Source organism: Poecilia mexicana, unplaced genomic scaffold, assembly GCF_051168715.1.
Source record: "Poecilia mexicana isolate PSO_F unplaced genomic scaffold, ASM5116871v1 scaffold_22, whole genome shotgun sequence".
Taxonomy (NCBI): Eukaryota; Metazoa; Chordata; class Actinopteri; order Cyprinodontiformes; family Poeciliidae; genus Poecilia; species Poecilia mexicana.
In genome coordinates, this window is record NW_028263391.1 from 16,235,408 (window position 1) to 16,251,758 (window position 16,351).

Sequence of the window (16,351 nt, forward strand, 5' to 3'; positions counted from 1 at the left end):
ACCTGACTAACTGGAATTCAAAATGGCACTTATTACCTTTCTGAACTGAAACCAGAATGTTTTTTGACCTTTTTCTAAAAATTATGTAATCCCTGAAAGAAAAAGTGAAGTTTAGTATTAGGGAAATAAACCGTTTATTCATATATCTCTTTTCTTTAGTTCACAAATCAGTTAAATATAAATCACCATTTCAGTTAAAAGGCTACTTGAAGACTGGCACGATACAGAGACGGAAACAGAGCCGACTTCTTGCTGTTTCTCAGGCAATCACAGGTGTAAAAACAACTTTTTCCAACCTTTTAGGTTTCTGTGTACATCCATCCCCCCCACAGCGATTATACAAGGTTGATTCTGTTTAAAAGTCTTGGTCATGCAAACAAAGAAAACAGTACAAACTCAACACATCATTAATGATTTTCAGACCATTATACATTAGATAAATTATAACCATCAATTTACACCATACTTAAACATTAAGCTAATACTGTGCAAATACACAACTGAGCTGTACAAAAGTATTTCATACCATTTTTTTAATCTCCTGTCACAAATCTTCAAATCTGCATGACATTTCAAAAAAATATCACATCACCTTTGATAAAACATCAAAAATGTACACCTTTGGGCTCCCTGTCTTCTTTGTGCATTTCGGTTTTACATTCTGTAATAGTGTCTCCGATTTGTCAACAGTGCGTAATGGAGGAAACTTTGATGATCAGCTACTTTTCAAAGTGCAGAGAGAGCAGGTTGAGAAGGAATAAGACCTGATATCAGTATGTTAACATTCCTGTACCGACGTAAACATCACTGATAAAACAATTGGAACAACCTAAGATGTTAGTTTTTCTCATATTGATATAAAAGTGCAGGCACTGTAAGAAACGTAGAACATTTCTTTTGTTTCAAGTAAGATCAGTCTTAATGTTCTTTTTCAACATTTGGATCTTGCTTTTCCTTTATTTTAAGGTCCTCAGAAGCTCGTTTAAACCTTTCTGGACATTAGTAGGCTGGGAGGCAGCGCACTCGTTCAGGCTCGACCCCATTTGGGTGTGAAGGGCTTGGCACAGCTTGGCCGTTGCGGTCCGAACGCTGCCACTCCTGCCGTGGATGCTGCCGCTGTGGGTGGAGGTACCCAGAAGGTGCCACAGTAAGGGCAAGACTTTCTGCTCCACCACCTGAGGCTTGCGAGGATAAAGCTCCTTAACAAGACCTGGAATCAGAAAATATGTTGACAATGAGTGAGACGTTGCATCAATTAGCCTGTTTATAATACCGGTGCAACTCTAAAACAGCATTCTTTTTTTAAATTCAGATATGTTAAGTTCACAATCATTGGATAGACTGGTGACTCAACAGCCGTCCAGCAGACTGTGACCGACACCCTCCACATGAAGGCTGAGCCACTAAACTTCACTGCTAAATGACAAAAGAGTGGAAAGTTCAGAGGAAGGACAAATGGTAGAACAGCTACCATGAGAGGAAAGTCAAGTAAAGCCCATTCACGTTAGGGGAAAAAAAGCCTTCATCGTCAAAAGTAACAGAAATATATACTTAAAATATATCATTCTGTCTGTAATTTGTTGAGAGGTACATGTAATATGCATTATGTCAAACAAACCTGCAACCTTTTCGATGAGATCCACCTTAGCTTTGCCACTTAAAAACTGGGCCTTGGTGCAGAAAGGTTGAAGAAGAAGATTATTATCTGTGCAAGTAAAAGAAAAAAACACTATAACAGAGCGCCACTTAATCAGAACGTACGCTGCAAATGTTTAAAAGAATTACCAAGATTCAAAATAAGTGCATTCAGAGCTCCGATAGCAGCAGAATAGATGGCGTGATTCTTGGAGTTGAGGTGATTGTCCACAATAGCTGGCACCAGGATGTTAACCACTTGGGACAAGCTGTCCTTCAGCAAATGGGTTATTTTCTGCAGAGACTCCAGGGCGTAAAGGTTAACCTTGCTGTTGGACTCCTGCAGTCTGGCTTTAAAGGCATCAAACACCTAAAATACAACAAAGCAAAAGGCAACAGTGAAACACTTACTAAACATTCACAATGGCTTTAATTGCAATAATCATTTTTACAGAGTGAAGAAATCATTTATTGCACCAACCGGAAATATACTATTGACGACCATGTTGGGGTTGTGTTCGCAGTCAGCCACTAGCTGATCAATGCCTTTGATCCGCTCTCTGAAGTCCTTTGAACCCAGCAGACCTGAGATCTGCTTGATGTATTCGTTTTTGTCGGCGATACTCTGTGTTTGATGTTTACAGCCGTAATGGCTGTTCGACTCCCTGCAGTTAGAAAATACAAAACTTAATTAAACACTGTTGGTAGTAAAATTTGTTCCGATGCATCTTCTGATGTTTGATATCCAGTACCTAGTAAAACTATTCACACCACTCGGATTACTCACGTAGCAACACAGGCAAATGAAAGCGATAAGTCATAAGTTAGCACAGTTGTCAATAGCCACAAAGAAGACAAAGCAAACCAATGTGCTCTATACATATGAGACCAAAAGAGCAACTTTTGCTAAGCCTTGCATTCTCACCTGTTGGTCTGATTGAGTTGCTCTCCATTGAGAGATGAAGCCCTGACTGTCCCGCTGCCTGGGAGCGAGCGTCTTCCTCTGGCTGACTGAGAGTCTTGGGGCATCTCACCAAGACCCTAAAGACACAGCAATCACAACGTTAGATGACATCTACCAAAGATTAGAATGACAGTAAGTAAATAAAATGCATACCTTCGTCCTGAGAGTCAAGACGGTGTCTCTGACAGTTTGCAGGTCTTTGGTGGGAATATATTTTTCCAGATTCTTGTCAAAGTCAGGGTGAGATGACAGAAATAGCAGCATTCGACGACCAAAGTACCTGTGGGCAAAAAAACACAATAATCATACCATTTAAGATCTTGGGTGTGACAAACGCCGAAGTTACACTTGCGCATGTTAATTTAAAATGTGACACGACGAAACATCACAACATTGTACATACCTGGCCTCCTGGGAGGAGTCTTGTGCAAGTTTGGTGATGGCAGGTAAAATTCTTTCAGTAAGATCTTTACCTCCAGACAGGAGGCGGGCAGCTCCAACCTTCTCTAACAGATTAGCCAGATGCTGAGCAGTGCACTTCCTCACCACTGGGTTAAGGTGGCTGTCAGAAAGAGAGAAAAAAAGAAATCAGCAATTGAAGGTGTATAGATTTTATGTGAAATGAATTTTTACCCTGTTTTCATTCCAACCTTATTCCTCCAGTAAGCAAAGCACCAATGCCGCGGGTCGGAGTGCAGTGCTGCACCATGCGGTCCAGCGCTCCGTCGACGTCCTGCCTGATGAAAGTGTTACTCTCCCCGGCCTTCTGCAGCAGCGCTTTAACTGTCCCCTCAAGCTCTTGGTCCATTAGTCTCTGCAGGTGTGAGTACAGGTCGCCAAGGGTACACACTGCCACCCTGGAGACCCCTGAGCGCAGGTTCTTCACCTGATTGGTGAAAACAGGAAGTAGTTTATTATAATCTCTGTCACTATACATGTTCAAGATTTGTTAAATTGTCAGAGCAGTTTGTTTTTTATCACCAACAGATGGCAGAAAAGCAGCAGCTAATAGTAATTTGTCAGGGATTGCTGCAAAAGTAATACATTCGTAGTCTGTAGCACTTTGAAAATAATGAAACAACCATCAAGCAATACTGTCACTCACAACATCACCAAATTGTGAATAAAGATGAGGAAAAGAAACAGGACTTTATTTGATTTTTTTCTGTGAGCATTGGACATTTCCATTATAAGAGTTAAATTTTAGAGATGCAAAATGTTGGCTTTGTCAGTATCTGAATTAGCATATTAATGTAGCAGCTTGCAAAACTAACCACACCCAAGTTTCCATGAAATACAACAAAGGTTGTAGTTTTAATTCGACAAAGTATGAAAAGGCGCGAGAGGTTTGAATACTTTTCCCAAGCATTGTAATCTGCTGTGTGACTGGTTCATGTAAAACATCCCTCAGTGGTTCTCAAATCCAGATCTCAGCTTTCAAATATTAATTTGTCAAACGGTTGAGCGTTGTTACCTCTTGGATGAGAGACAGACAAACTTCATGAAGTCTGCCTTGAAGTGTGTCTGCATGGTTGTAAGCAAGAGAGCGCAGGAACATCAGACCCTCAATTTTCTTCTCCCTGAAAAATATTAAGGAATTGCAGTTTGACTTTTTGGACATTCTTTGTGATTTGACAAAGTAATAATACCTCAGATTAATAAATGCTGACAATGAAAGTTTTCTCTCACCAGTCCTCTGAATTCAGGAGGTTGAAACTCTGAGTCAGCACCAGGTCAGGCTTTGAAAAGGGACAGAGCTCCGAAGGAGCGGACAGATTTTTCTTGTGTCTTAAAGTGGCGTGGCACAACTCATCTAAAACGGTGCAAAGAAAAAACAAAACAGTCAGATTTTTAACTCATTTTACAATTCCATAATCCTGGGGAAAAAAAAGTGTCATTTTGGGGATGTTAAACATTTAATTATCAAATTTATTTATAAAAATACTACTTTATTTATAAAGAAAGCTTCTAGGTGATGTTACATAGGAATTGGCATCACAACAGTTGAAAGTAAAGTAAAACAACTTCGATCTGGTGTTTGTTTGGTTTGTTGATTCACTGACCTGAACTGTGGGACAGCGACGGTCGGGTTCTGCTCAGGCTAGGTGCCCTTCTAAGGCGGGACACATTTTTTGAGTTGGGAGGTAATGTAGGGGGGCTGGGATGGTGGGGTGTGATTGAGCTTTTTACTGGACTTTGAGATTCTGGTGGACTGGCAGGACTGGTGGCACTGATGGAAGATTCATCAGAGAGAAGATCTGACTTGGTGGATATCAGCGTGTTGCCGTTAAAACGCCAATCTACAGAAGATTAATAAAAAGAAAAAAATATCAGAATCACAGAACACAGAAGGAAAAAGAAAATTGTAAACTACTATAATTATTCAAACCCCTTGGACTTTTTATTTTATTTTGCCACCTTTCAACAAACCTTCATGTATTTTATTGGGATTTTTGTAGATCAAAACCTATTTAACGATTAAAATGGTCCAATGAAAATCCAGAACTAAACCCAAATAAAATCTGAAGCGGAGACTTGAGAAGACTTTGTTCTCCATCATATCTTGATGTTAAAAATTTCAATATTCCCCGTCTAGATGTCCCCAGCTAATGGAGAAATATCCCAAACTGGGCTGAGGATAGTAACTGTAACGGCAGCGAAAGATGGCTGAACAGAAATGCCTGCCACACTTTGCAGATCCTTATTTGTTAATAATTGTGAAAACGTTGGGGATTTGAAGTAGGATTATGTGAACATTCCTAATCGGTATGAATACTTTAGAAGGCACTGTATCTTACCATTGATGATTAATTCTTCACTTCCTTCTGTGGGTGAATCAGACAACATTTGTCGGACGCGATGGCGAATCTTGTCTCTTGTTTCGTCCCCTCTACCTGACAGATCCTCAAATTGCTCCAGATTCTGCGCTCTTGTCTTGTCCCGGCCCCTCCTGACAATTCTCATAATTTCCTACACATTTTGCGGGAAGAAAGCACACGCGACATAAATCACCAGGGAATGATTGATGCACTATGAATCAACGCCAAAAAAGAGTACGACTAACTTTGGGCTCTTCGGGATGTGAGCTGTCATCGCCATCTAGTTGACGGCTGTAGATGCCTGCTAAAGGATCAGTGGGAGGCTTGGCAGCCAAATCCCCCTGCTCAAGTAACAGCGCGGCTCCTGGACGGTTGGAGGATACTGTAGTGCCACACATGCCTTAAAAGCATGAGGGAAAGCCATTAGTATTGCTCAACAAAACACTAAGATAACACATTTACAGCTGAAAGGGTGGATATATTTTCAAAATAAATAAAATATCATTTTTGCTTGATGTAAAGGAAGCATAATGTGTTTATGTTATATGTTTTTGCATAAAAATTACTTTTTCTCAAAAAAAAAAAAGAGAGAAAAAGATATGACCAAAAACTGAAACTAAGACTGTTGTCTTACAAAAATGGCTATAGATATGAAAATCCTGAATCAAACAGTAAGAGGACAAAATCTTGTTTTAAAGCCTGAATGGTATAAAGTATCTGCAAGTTGTTACAATTAGCTGAACCTTGAAGATTTTCCATGCATTTCAATGGGGAAAGTTTTAGAAGAGGTTCTACATTTTAAAAAGAATTAAAGTTATAATTAGCAGAAGCACACCCTACAACTCTTCAATGTTTTAGTGGTTGAATGGCTGAAATGGCACAGATTATTCAAAGTAGTAATATGACTAATAAAGAGAAAAACACAATTCAGCCAATAAAATGTAATTGTATTGTTACACTAAATTAAATACTGACCTTTCCCTATCACTCCTTCAGGTACAGAAATGTCTGCACCAGGTGAATTCCTACAGCTGTTGGTGCTCTGGGACCCTATAAATCACAAGAAATAGTTTCACATTAAAATAATATATAAAGCTTAGGTGGAGGCGCAGTTGAAACCAGAAGTTTACATACATTGAATAAAAAGACACTCAATAAAATATTTCTCTTGATGCCATCTATTTTAGGAAGTGTCCCAGTTCCTCCTGCAGTAATACTATCCCACAGCATGATGCTGCAACCCCCCATATGTTACAGTGAGGATGGTACAAGCGTCCCGGTTTTTCCTCCAATTGTTAGGATGGTCATTATGGCCAAACAGTTCCAACTTAGTTTCATCAGACCACAGGATATGTCGCCATCTTCAAGCATCGGTAAATTGTTTCTAAAGATGAACCAGACTTGTGTGTCTCCACAAATCTCTTCTCCAATAACTTGGCTGATTTCTTTTTGACTTTATCACTGAGTCAAACAAAAAAGCAGTGACTCCAATTAACTGAAATGTATCAGTAAACCTATCAGAAATCTCCAAAGCCATGACATCATCACCTGGGCTTTCCCTCATTCTGAACGTAAACTGTCTTTCATTACTGTGTCATTTAGTAGATACTCTGTATTCTAAATAATCTAGAAAAAGAGAAGACATTTGCTCTGTAAATGTCTTTTTCTTCACTTTATGTAAACTTAGGGTTTCGACTGTATATCCAGGAAAAAAATAACAATTTTATCACTGCTAGCTGACCTTTGACAATCTTCAAAGCTCTGATGGGTTTGCGGACCACTGCTCTGACCAGCGGAGGAGACAGTGCCACTTTCTCTTCCTCGTTTTTCATTGTTCCGTTGCAATAATTAACTTTTTGTCCAACAACACCCACCTCAGATGACAGGTCATTTCTCCGGCACATTCCTTGCAAAGACGTGAACCAAAGTCAGACAAAAAGACAGAGGCAAAAAAGACTAAACATAAAACAGTTTTCCATACCTTGAAGGCTGCTGAAATCCATGGACACAGACGACCGTAGTTTTGCAGAAGGCACTCTTACAATCCGTTGTTTCATTACAGAAGGGGCAGAGCTTCTGGGACTGCTGACAAATATGACAAGTGAGCGCTTATGCAGGGAAACTGCATTGTGACATTTTCTTTTACTAAATTAGTAAATACCAAGAACCTTCTCAATATTCCAGCATATGCAGGTGTAAAAGTATCAGCTTTCCAAAAACTTGGTAAATCACAGTTAAAACAGTATTTACTAAGTGTGGCAATTAGTTTTTTGCACAGGCCAGGGTTTGTTCTTTGGTTCAATAAATGAAACAGCATTGGATAAGTTATGTTTGTGTTATTTTAACTGTGTTTGATGATCTAAAACCTTTAAATATGACAAAAAAAATTAAAAAGAAGAAATATTTATGGAAACAAATACTCTTTACAGGTGTCTAACAAGCTTTATTTAAAAAAAAAATAAATTGGAGATCCCTGACCTTGTTTTAATGTTGCTGAAGTTGGAGTTGGCAGCTGAACTCAGACTTGAGAGTCCACTCTCGCTGGCTGAGCTGGTAAGCACCGGAGATGTTTGTAATGGTGAATCCAGCCTCAGGTCGACCTGCACGGCTGAGTCGGGGCTGTCAGGATCTGGACTGCTGAGGGTCACTTTGGCCCTCTTCTTGGCAGCGCTGTTTCGCAAGGAGCGCAGAGAGTTCAGCATCTGTAAGTGGCAAACAAAATTAGCAAACCATCAAAACTAGTCAACACAAGGGTTCACATGAATACACATTTTCTGACCTCCTGCATGTCCAGAGGCTCTTCTTCCTGAGGAACTTGCCAGGGGCTGATGCTGTCAAAGTCCAGGTTAAGTTTACTGTCTGGCTGCTGGTTGGCTGGAGTGTTTGATCTCTGGTTGTCATGAGAATGGGCTTGCACCGGTGAGATGGTGAAGGTTGCCCTGGTGTTGCTCAGAGCTCGCCTGAACGATGAGGTGGAAGAGGAACTCACGAGGGAGGCTCGAAGAGGCCTAGGAGACTGCACACTGAAGAGGTCTCCTACGACAGCAAGGGCAAAACGCAAGTTAACCTAAAAAGAGACAAAGGCTACAACAGTTTCCATTTCACACACTAAAGCTATTTTAGTAAATTACCCTTTGCTGTGTCTTCTTTCTCTCTCCGAGGGCTTGTTCCTTGCTGCTGAGGGCTGGTCTCTCGTTTGTTGGGCCAGGTGTTGGACATGGAGAGGGAAGAGTCTGCATGATGGCGGGACAGTGTTGGAGTTAGCACGCCCCCTGTGCATGTAGCCAGAGGGTAGGAAGGCAGAAGAAAGGAGCCGGGTGCGGAAGCATTGGAGGGAAGAGAGAAAGTTCGCTCGACACTGGGATTCCTCGAGAGCACACGTCCTTTGGGTGCCACTATGAGATATTACATAAAAAAAAAAATCAAACCAATTAATACTTGTGAACCGCTCGACAATCAGCATGGTGTGGATTGTTGTCAGCAACTCAATCATGTAAATTTATGCAATCATGTATTTTCACTTAACTATTGCTGGGAGACACCCTAGAAAATAACTGCTTACCAACATCTGGGTCAGAGATGTTTGTGTTTTTAAAGATATCTGTGTCCAAGTTGAGGCTCCCACTTCTTCTGAGACCTGCAGGGGTTTCCCTCCTTCTGGGAGACAGGGGCTTTTGTGGCTCAGCAGAACCTGTTGAAGGTATATTTAACGTATTTTCAGTAAATAACCTCTAACATTTAATAAATCAACTGGTATAAAAAGTGATCAGCGGAAACAGGGTGTAATATAAAGTCTGAATCCCATTTTTCCATCCCTGTCCCTTGGCACTTAAAGCCGTGGTAAAATATCTCACAAAAACGGGAGCCTTCTTTTAGAGGTTTATAGATAAGTGGGTTTCATTGTTGAAAATAAGCAAACATTTGTCGCCCAATATACCCATAAATGTCAAGTTGACTTTCCCCTTAATTAGGGTTGCTAGACTGCTTTTTAGTCTCATTGAGGACTAACAAAAATATGAACCAAGTGTAACTTTGGAACTAATATCTACTTCTAATATTCTTCAAAAATATTTGCATTTTTGGAATTGCATAGGGAATGTATTAACATTTAAAGACTATACAGCATGGTATTAACTTGCATAAAATCAGCCAAATTTGAAGTATACTGATCATTTGTGCAAGTATACGTACATTAAAATTTTTTACACACTTACTACCTTTACTTCTCGCTAACATAATACTTCAAAATACTTGCAAAACTAGATATTAGATTGTTTTTGTATAGACAATGTATTTTAAAGAAATATAAGTAGTGCAAACTACTTTTTTGGCTCGTTGGAAGAAATGAAACTACGTTAAACAGCACACAGCCATGCATTAAATAACTTAAATTATTTCTAAATGAAAGATGCATCTTTATGCTTATTAACAATAATGAAAAGTGACAACATTGAAATATTGAAACACATCAAACTAAACATTACAGTACTTATTGTCCCATTAAAATATATAAACTTTTCTGATTGTATTTCATACTGTGATGCTGGTTTTCATTTAGATAAATTTAAGGCTTTCTGATTTATTTTTTGAAAACTACTGTCATATTTACAACTGACTAACAAATAGCTTTTCAATGTAATTTATTGCCAAAGAAAGTTAAGTATAAGTATTTTTAAAATTCTTAAATTCAGGACTGTCCAACAGTACCGGGTATTTGCAATGACATCACAAAAAGTGTCCACTGGCCATCGAGTGACATTTTAGGGTCTAAAATTATGATCACTTAATTTACAACATTTCATGACATTTTAGGACCTGTTTCTGCTGCTACCCCTTCATTTCTAAGTGTGCCCCTGAAAATCTAAGAGCCACACAGCCATCTGAAATAGTAAAATGAGAATTTAGCCCAGAGTCTCTTTGTATAGACAAGTATAACTAGTGCAAACCATAGCAAATACAACTTTTTGCAGACATGCCCAGACATCTCACTGGGCATGTCTGGAGCCCAGTGAGAATCTTATCTACCAAGCAGCTTGGCACACTCATCCTAAAGATTTCGATGACATATGGATCGGTTACTCCTTCCCAGTAAAACCTTCTCTATGAGCAAAGCTGCAGCTGACCATGATGACCAGTCTTGGTGCAACTCATAGGAAATGAAAAGGAGGAGAAAAAGTATTGGCACTTACTGAAACTTGGTATGTAGGTCTCTGCCTTCTTGGAAAGCGAGCTGGAGTCCCCCTTTGAAAACTATGGATGTGCAGAAATGTCATTATTTTAACAGCAGCAACAATACCAGATCGAGTTCAAGTAATTAGCTTAAAGGTTCCTCAAACAACAAAGGCCTTGGTGTAAATATATTCTCTAGACCGAATATATGTGTAGTTCAGGTAAGAGATGATATAATCTGTACAATTCATTTCTCTTGTCACTGAAAAGCATTGTTCATGTACATAAGGTATGAAAAATAACCACAAATAACAGACTCTATAACATTTTTATGAATTTGTACTTAACTCCACTATGTCTAAGTTATTTTCACTAACTACGATCTGAAAAACACTCACAGCAGAGCACTTGGCTGTGTGACTGGAAACAACTGCAGAAAATTAAACAAGCCATGTTTTACAAGCGTGACCCTGTGATATTACCAATTATGTTTCACGGTCTTGTCGATGAGTATGCCGTGTGTTACAGGTGTTGCTTGGAAACCCGCGCCAGTGTAAACACAAGCTTTTTCCAAATGAGTCTAAGCTGGAACATTGCTGTCAAAACTAAATATGGCATACCACAGCAAACACACATTTTTAGATGAGCTACAGTGGGAAATCAAGTTCTTTTGTTAGTTCCTGCAATATGATTACCTGCTTTAATAAAAAAAAAAAAATGAGGAGGAATGAGGAGGGTTACTCTAAAAACAGTTTCTGCTCACCTTTAGAGAAACAGCGTCATGGTGCAACAAAATGAGTCATCTATTTCCACCTGATGTAGTTTCAGGGATTCTGCAAAGCTACAACTGTTTATTTCTATTTATCCCAAATATTTGCATTTCTATTGTTTTCGACAAATAAATAGCTTTACGGACATGGAGGCAATATTATGACTCATACCCAAAGAGGATCAACAAAATAAGATTCAGCCCTCCCTCACTGCTGCTGCGCTCCATCCATACTGCACCATGACAAATAGCTGCTATATTTAGGAAAATTTTACCCTCAAACTGTCTCTGAGGAAAGTGCAACCACTAACACTTTATTGTTGCTTGTTTGGCTTATTTGGATGTGAACGTCAGGAAAAGAATCTGAAAACAATATTTTCACAAAGCTAAATGCAGGGAATCACATTTCAGCAAATCAACATTATATTTTCTCCTAAACAAAAGGCACACGAGAAAAACAACAACACAGGCTTCCTAACATCTCTGCTTAAACATCAAATTTTATTTATTAACATGCAAACTAGGAGTGAAACGGTGTCCAGTTTCAAAATCACAGCAATTTTCTATCATACTGTCACTATAGTTAAAGGTATTTCTAATGAAAAGAAAAGATAAAATTGCCATAGAGGAAAAAGAACAGACAGACTATCGGAGCAGATAGCCCTACCAACTAAAAAGCTACTATGCAAAAAAAAAAAAAAAAACTGATGAAATTACTACCAAATATAGTTTGTTTATTCTTTTGCTTATTTATATCTGTGTCAAAGTTACAAGTAAATGTTACAGGTGATTTCATTACAACTGCAAATATCGTTTTGCTTTATTGTTTTGCCAAAAACAGCAGTTAGCTGGGTTGCCATAGCTGAACATATAAAACACTGAGAAAAGAATGGCAGCGCTCACCTGTTCAAGGCTCTTCCCGTTAGGTGTGGTGCTTTGCTGCAGCTCGTTATCGGTCAACGTCTCCCAGGGCAGCTTGTTCTTCCCTTTGCCTGCGCTCACAATCCTCCTCTGAAACATTGGATCGTCAGTGAGGGAGCCTAAGCTGCCATAGCCGGACAGTAGATCACTGTCGTGCTCTGTCCTGTAGCTTCTGGCGCTGCTTGTCCGGCCCCCGTTTATCACCCAGTCCAGATCGGCCCCAGAAGCGTGCTGTCCAGTGGACCACTGTCCGGGTTTGGGCACCACCAGGCCATACTCCACAATCCCTTCTGAGGTCAGCTTTGGAAGGATGCGCCTCGCTCGTCTTGCGTGCACAGCTGCCATCAGACCTTCTGCGTCCTCATTAAGCTCAACCATGTCCAAAGCTTTCATTAATGGCTGCTTCTTTCCTGTGTCAAGGTAATGGTCAAAAACAGCGAATAACTCCAAAGCAGCATGGCGGACCTTCTTTTTGTTGTCCGCCAGATATGGTGCCACCTCGAAGCATAACTTGGGGATATTGAAATCTTTCCTAGGATGAGTGAGCATAGCTGCCATGACGATGTTCAGGACGTCTTCCCGGACCCTGGAGTTCTTGTGTTTCAAGTTGCCGATAATAAGGTCCAACACTTGTTGCGGTGGAGTAGTTTTCATCAGCTGCTGAAACACATTATGGTATTCATTTCTGGTGACAGCACGAGTGTCACCGAGGGCCTTCAGGGCAACGAAAACTATATGTTTCAAAAATCTGTCAATGCCAGTCTCCAGCTTCTGTATCAGCAGGTTTAAAACCTGTAAGGTTCCATGTAGCACCTTAAAATTACTGTCATCTAGAAGTCGGGGAAGAAAATTGATGAACTCCTCAACACTCCCAGGTGGGACTGATTTAATGTCCACTTCTGAGAGGATACATTTAAGCTTTTCCACCCCGTTTGTGCGATTCTGGTAATTCTTTGAGTCCAGAAGCTGGTCATGTATCTCCTGGGAGATTAATCCAGGTATCATTATTGGCGGATTTATGGATTGTCAAATTTGAGAATCCAAAAAGGAAAACAGATTCCAGCGAGGACAATAATGTTCCTCCACTTTACTCTGTGGTTTCATCTTGAGCAGCTGATGATGGAGAACTGAGGTCCTGTTGGTCGGTCTATAAATGCAACACACAGGATTAAGAAAATTAAGAAAAGAAATTAACCACAAAGGTTGAAAAGAGGCAAACCAACACAGTGGAAAACACCACAACAAAATCCTGACACTTATCTTGATGATTCAAACAGGCAAGAACATTATCAAAAGGTAGAGAAGGGCAATATTTTAAATTTCAATCATCACTGCAGTTGCATTGAATTGCTTGGATGCAATCATTGGTTGGATATTATATTTCAGGTACCGTGTTTTCAAACTCTGCATGCCAATAATATCTGGCTAGTTTGAGGGACTCTAACTGCCCTTGTTGTCCACATCAGATGTGTAATATGTTATTTATTTCTGTTTAATTATAATTTTTTCTTTAATAGTACTTTCATATTTGACAAGCAAACAAAAAAATGTTTTGATTGTAGAAAAAAAAAAAGTTTAATGTGCACTTATTATTTTAGATCTCCAGTGAGTGGTGGCTTGATTCATCTTGAAAATGTATTTCGAGTAAAAAAAAAAGAAAAGAACAAAGACACACAGAGTCATAGCAATGCCTGCCAACATGAAGGCTTCATTTACTAAAACGCTTACGGAAAAGTTATTTTTAAACATTAAATGTTTGCTTTAAGAGTTGGAGGAAAAAGTCTTTTCAAACATTGATGGACAAATATGTGCATATTATTGGAGTAACAAAGGGATGAAACTCTTTAATTAGTGTGTTTGCTTCTGTTATGTTACCTTATTGTCAATTAAACAGGGAAATAAATATAGAACAACCAGTTTCTTAATCCCGCCTAAAACAAATTATCATAACATGTAAGATAAAAATGTATCTTAGGTACATTTAATGTCATTCATCAATTACCAATTTAGTATAAATTATTTTTACATTAATTATTACTTTTTATTGTATGCATTCTTTAATAAGATTGCATTATTTATCAACAACAAACAACAAAAAAAGACAAAAAAGGTGACATTTTTATTGAAAGAATCTTTAACACTAAGTTGGGATTTCTTTTAAAGAGTCTGTGCTCTCTTCTTTTTTAAAACATTTCTTCTTAAATCAAGCTGTTTTAAGAAACCTTTTGCTTGACTTGGTAAGTATACGTGACCATTTATGAAAAGAAAAATCTGATGTTTTCTTTATTGCTATTGTTATTTTCCTCACGAGTTCTCAAAATCCTTTGTGTAACTTAGACGTTTTCTAAATAATTGTCATGTTTTAGGACACATTTGTGTCTGTTGTCGTTTTTAGCACCACGGGAACAATATAGGCTTTAACACAAGGAAGCAGGCTTTAACCAAAAACCCACAATATTGCCCCGTTAAGGGATGAAGGATCCTGCTAAATTTTAAAAAATGAACACAACCACTTGTGGCTCTGGGTAGCTACGGAGCGCAGTGGTTGAAACACTGTTTGCTGCAAATGTATCTAATTACACATAGCCAGTTTAACATTATGTACTTACAAATGCCTCTAGTGGAGGACTTACCCCCTTTATGCTAAGTAATACATTTTTTATTACATGTTACCGTTATCCAGGGTCATCAGTTAGCACCGAAGCAAAGCGTAGCTAACATGCCACTCCGCTTAATTTGACCGTGTTAGGTGCGGAATATCTGGGCGAGCAAAGTTAGAAAGAAAACAGACCTTACATTTCTGCTGGCCCTCCTCCTCTTGCGTTAACCCAACGCAAAACTATCTACTGCTCCGACGTCCAGCCTCTTCGTGTCATGCTGCAGCGGCGACAGTTCTGTTAGTAAATGTGGAAATTTCCTCCGTTGGCTGAAGAGTTGAATGTTTGGAAGCTATGAAGGTATCCAGCCTTAGGGGAGCCCACACACACACACAATCACACATACACACACCGAGGCAGCAAAATGGCGAATGCATGTCGCAAACTGAGTGCTTCCATGGTGACGCGAGTTGGAGTCCTGGCTCCTCCAGGCGGAAGCATCATCATCATCATCGTCATCACCATAACAGAGCTACAGAAGGATGAAGATCAAAAGGAGCACAGTTAGGCAATGGAAACGAAACACGAGAGAGAGAGAGAAAAAGTTCTTATTTAAAAAATAAAAGAAAAATTCTGATTTAGTTAAAGTTGAAGCCTTAAATCTCTACATTTTAATTATGAGTTAATTAACTAATTAACTCATAATTAGGTCTACCAGTTAATTTAATGATAAACATTTAATTGCACGATATCTGCCACTCTGGTTTGTTTTTCACATTAATTTCTTTTAGTTTACATATTTGGTCATAGCAAATGTTCTACTAATAAACCAAATTCTTGAAGATTAAAATGTATGAGGATGATAGGTGATAACATACTTGCACTGCGACAAAAACAAAATTATTTTTTTTAATAATTTGTTTGTGATTATAAAATTTAATCTTACTAATACAAATAGAATTTGTCTTTTAAATGTTAGTTTAGGCCTGGTCGAGTTTTTCTTAAGCAATTAGATCGGAACCATCTTTAAATGGACTGACTGTCGACGTGCATGCTTGCAATCATAACAGCCACATATTTAAATGTGTAACTTAATTTAAAAAAAAAGAGTACTTATTTGTACCAGAGTGCTAATAAACAAGTTTTTGCCTATTTAAATATGTTATAAAAATGCATTTTATCGTCAGAACACAGACAAGAAAAATAAATATTGAAATAAGAAAATGCCATAAATATTTAGAAGTGCCAGAATCAAATCTTTAAATACATGTCCTCAATACACTAAAATAGATGCACATTTAACGTAATATATTAACGAAAATTTACATTTATTTTTCTACACAGCGATATCAATTTATGAGTCTTATGTTGAGATGAAGTAATGTCAAGAAGACAGAAGTTGTTAAGGCCTACATAAAATTATCAACAATGCAGTCTCAGTGCAGAGGTGTGGCAGGACTGTATTCAGAGAAACATA

General features: G+C 38.7%; 1 protein-coding gene across 3 annotated transcripts; it reads right to left on the reverse strand.

The window, feature by feature from the left end:
- Nucleotides 1–110: 110 nt before the first annotated feature.
- On the reverse strand, nucleotides 111–15,370 carry togaram1 (TOG array regulator of axonemal microtubules 1). Of its 3 annotated transcripts, none has more exons than XM_088002467.1 (23): nucleotides 15,074–15,370; nucleotides 12,260–13,424; nucleotides 10,608–10,668; nucleotides 8,981–9,109; nucleotides 8,550–8,813; nucleotides 8,198–8,454; nucleotides 7,897–8,120; nucleotides 7,400–7,500; nucleotides 7,160–7,324; nucleotides 6,394–6,468; nucleotides 5,664–5,818; nucleotides 5,398–5,569; nucleotides 4,663–4,899; nucleotides 4,289–4,412; nucleotides 4,074–4,179; nucleotides 3,250–3,485; nucleotides 3,003–3,161; nucleotides 2,753–2,879; nucleotides 2,561–2,676; nucleotides 2,117–2,300; nucleotides 1,786–2,005; nucleotides 1,619–1,705; nucleotides 111–1,210 (listed from the first exon to the last, which is right to left on the reverse strand). In XM_088002467.1, exons 2-23 carry the CDS (start codon nucleotides 13,280–13,282, stop codon nucleotides 957–959), a joined length of 4,476 nt encoding a protein of 1,491 aa, XP_087858593.1. In that variant the 5' UTR covers nucleotides 13,283–13,424; nucleotides 15,074–15,370; the 3' UTR covers nucleotides 111–956. The 3 variants fall into 3 exon arrangements, with proteins under 3 accessions (XP_087858593.1, XP_014835837.2, XP_087858594.1); XM_014980351.2 differs by having other exon boundaries at nucleotides 15,069–15,370; XM_088002468.1 differs by lacking the exon at nucleotides 7,160–7,324 and having other exon boundaries at nucleotides 15,069–15,370.
- Between the last annotated feature and the right edge of the window lie 981 nt (nucleotides 15,371–16,351).

Coding starts and splice junctions, on each gene's coding strand:
- togaram1 (XM_088002467.1), bottom strand. CDS start 13,282: ATGATACCTGGATTAATCTCCCAGGAGATACATGACCAGCTTCTGGAC. Junction 9,110..10,607: donor GACCTACATACCAAGTTTCA/GTAAGTGCCAAT, acceptor TACCTTCAACAG/GTTCTGCTGAGCCACAAAAG. Junction 8,455..8,549: donor GAAAGAAGACACAGCAAAGG/GTAATTTACTAA, acceptor TTGCTGTCGTAG/GAGACCTCTTCAGTGTGCAG.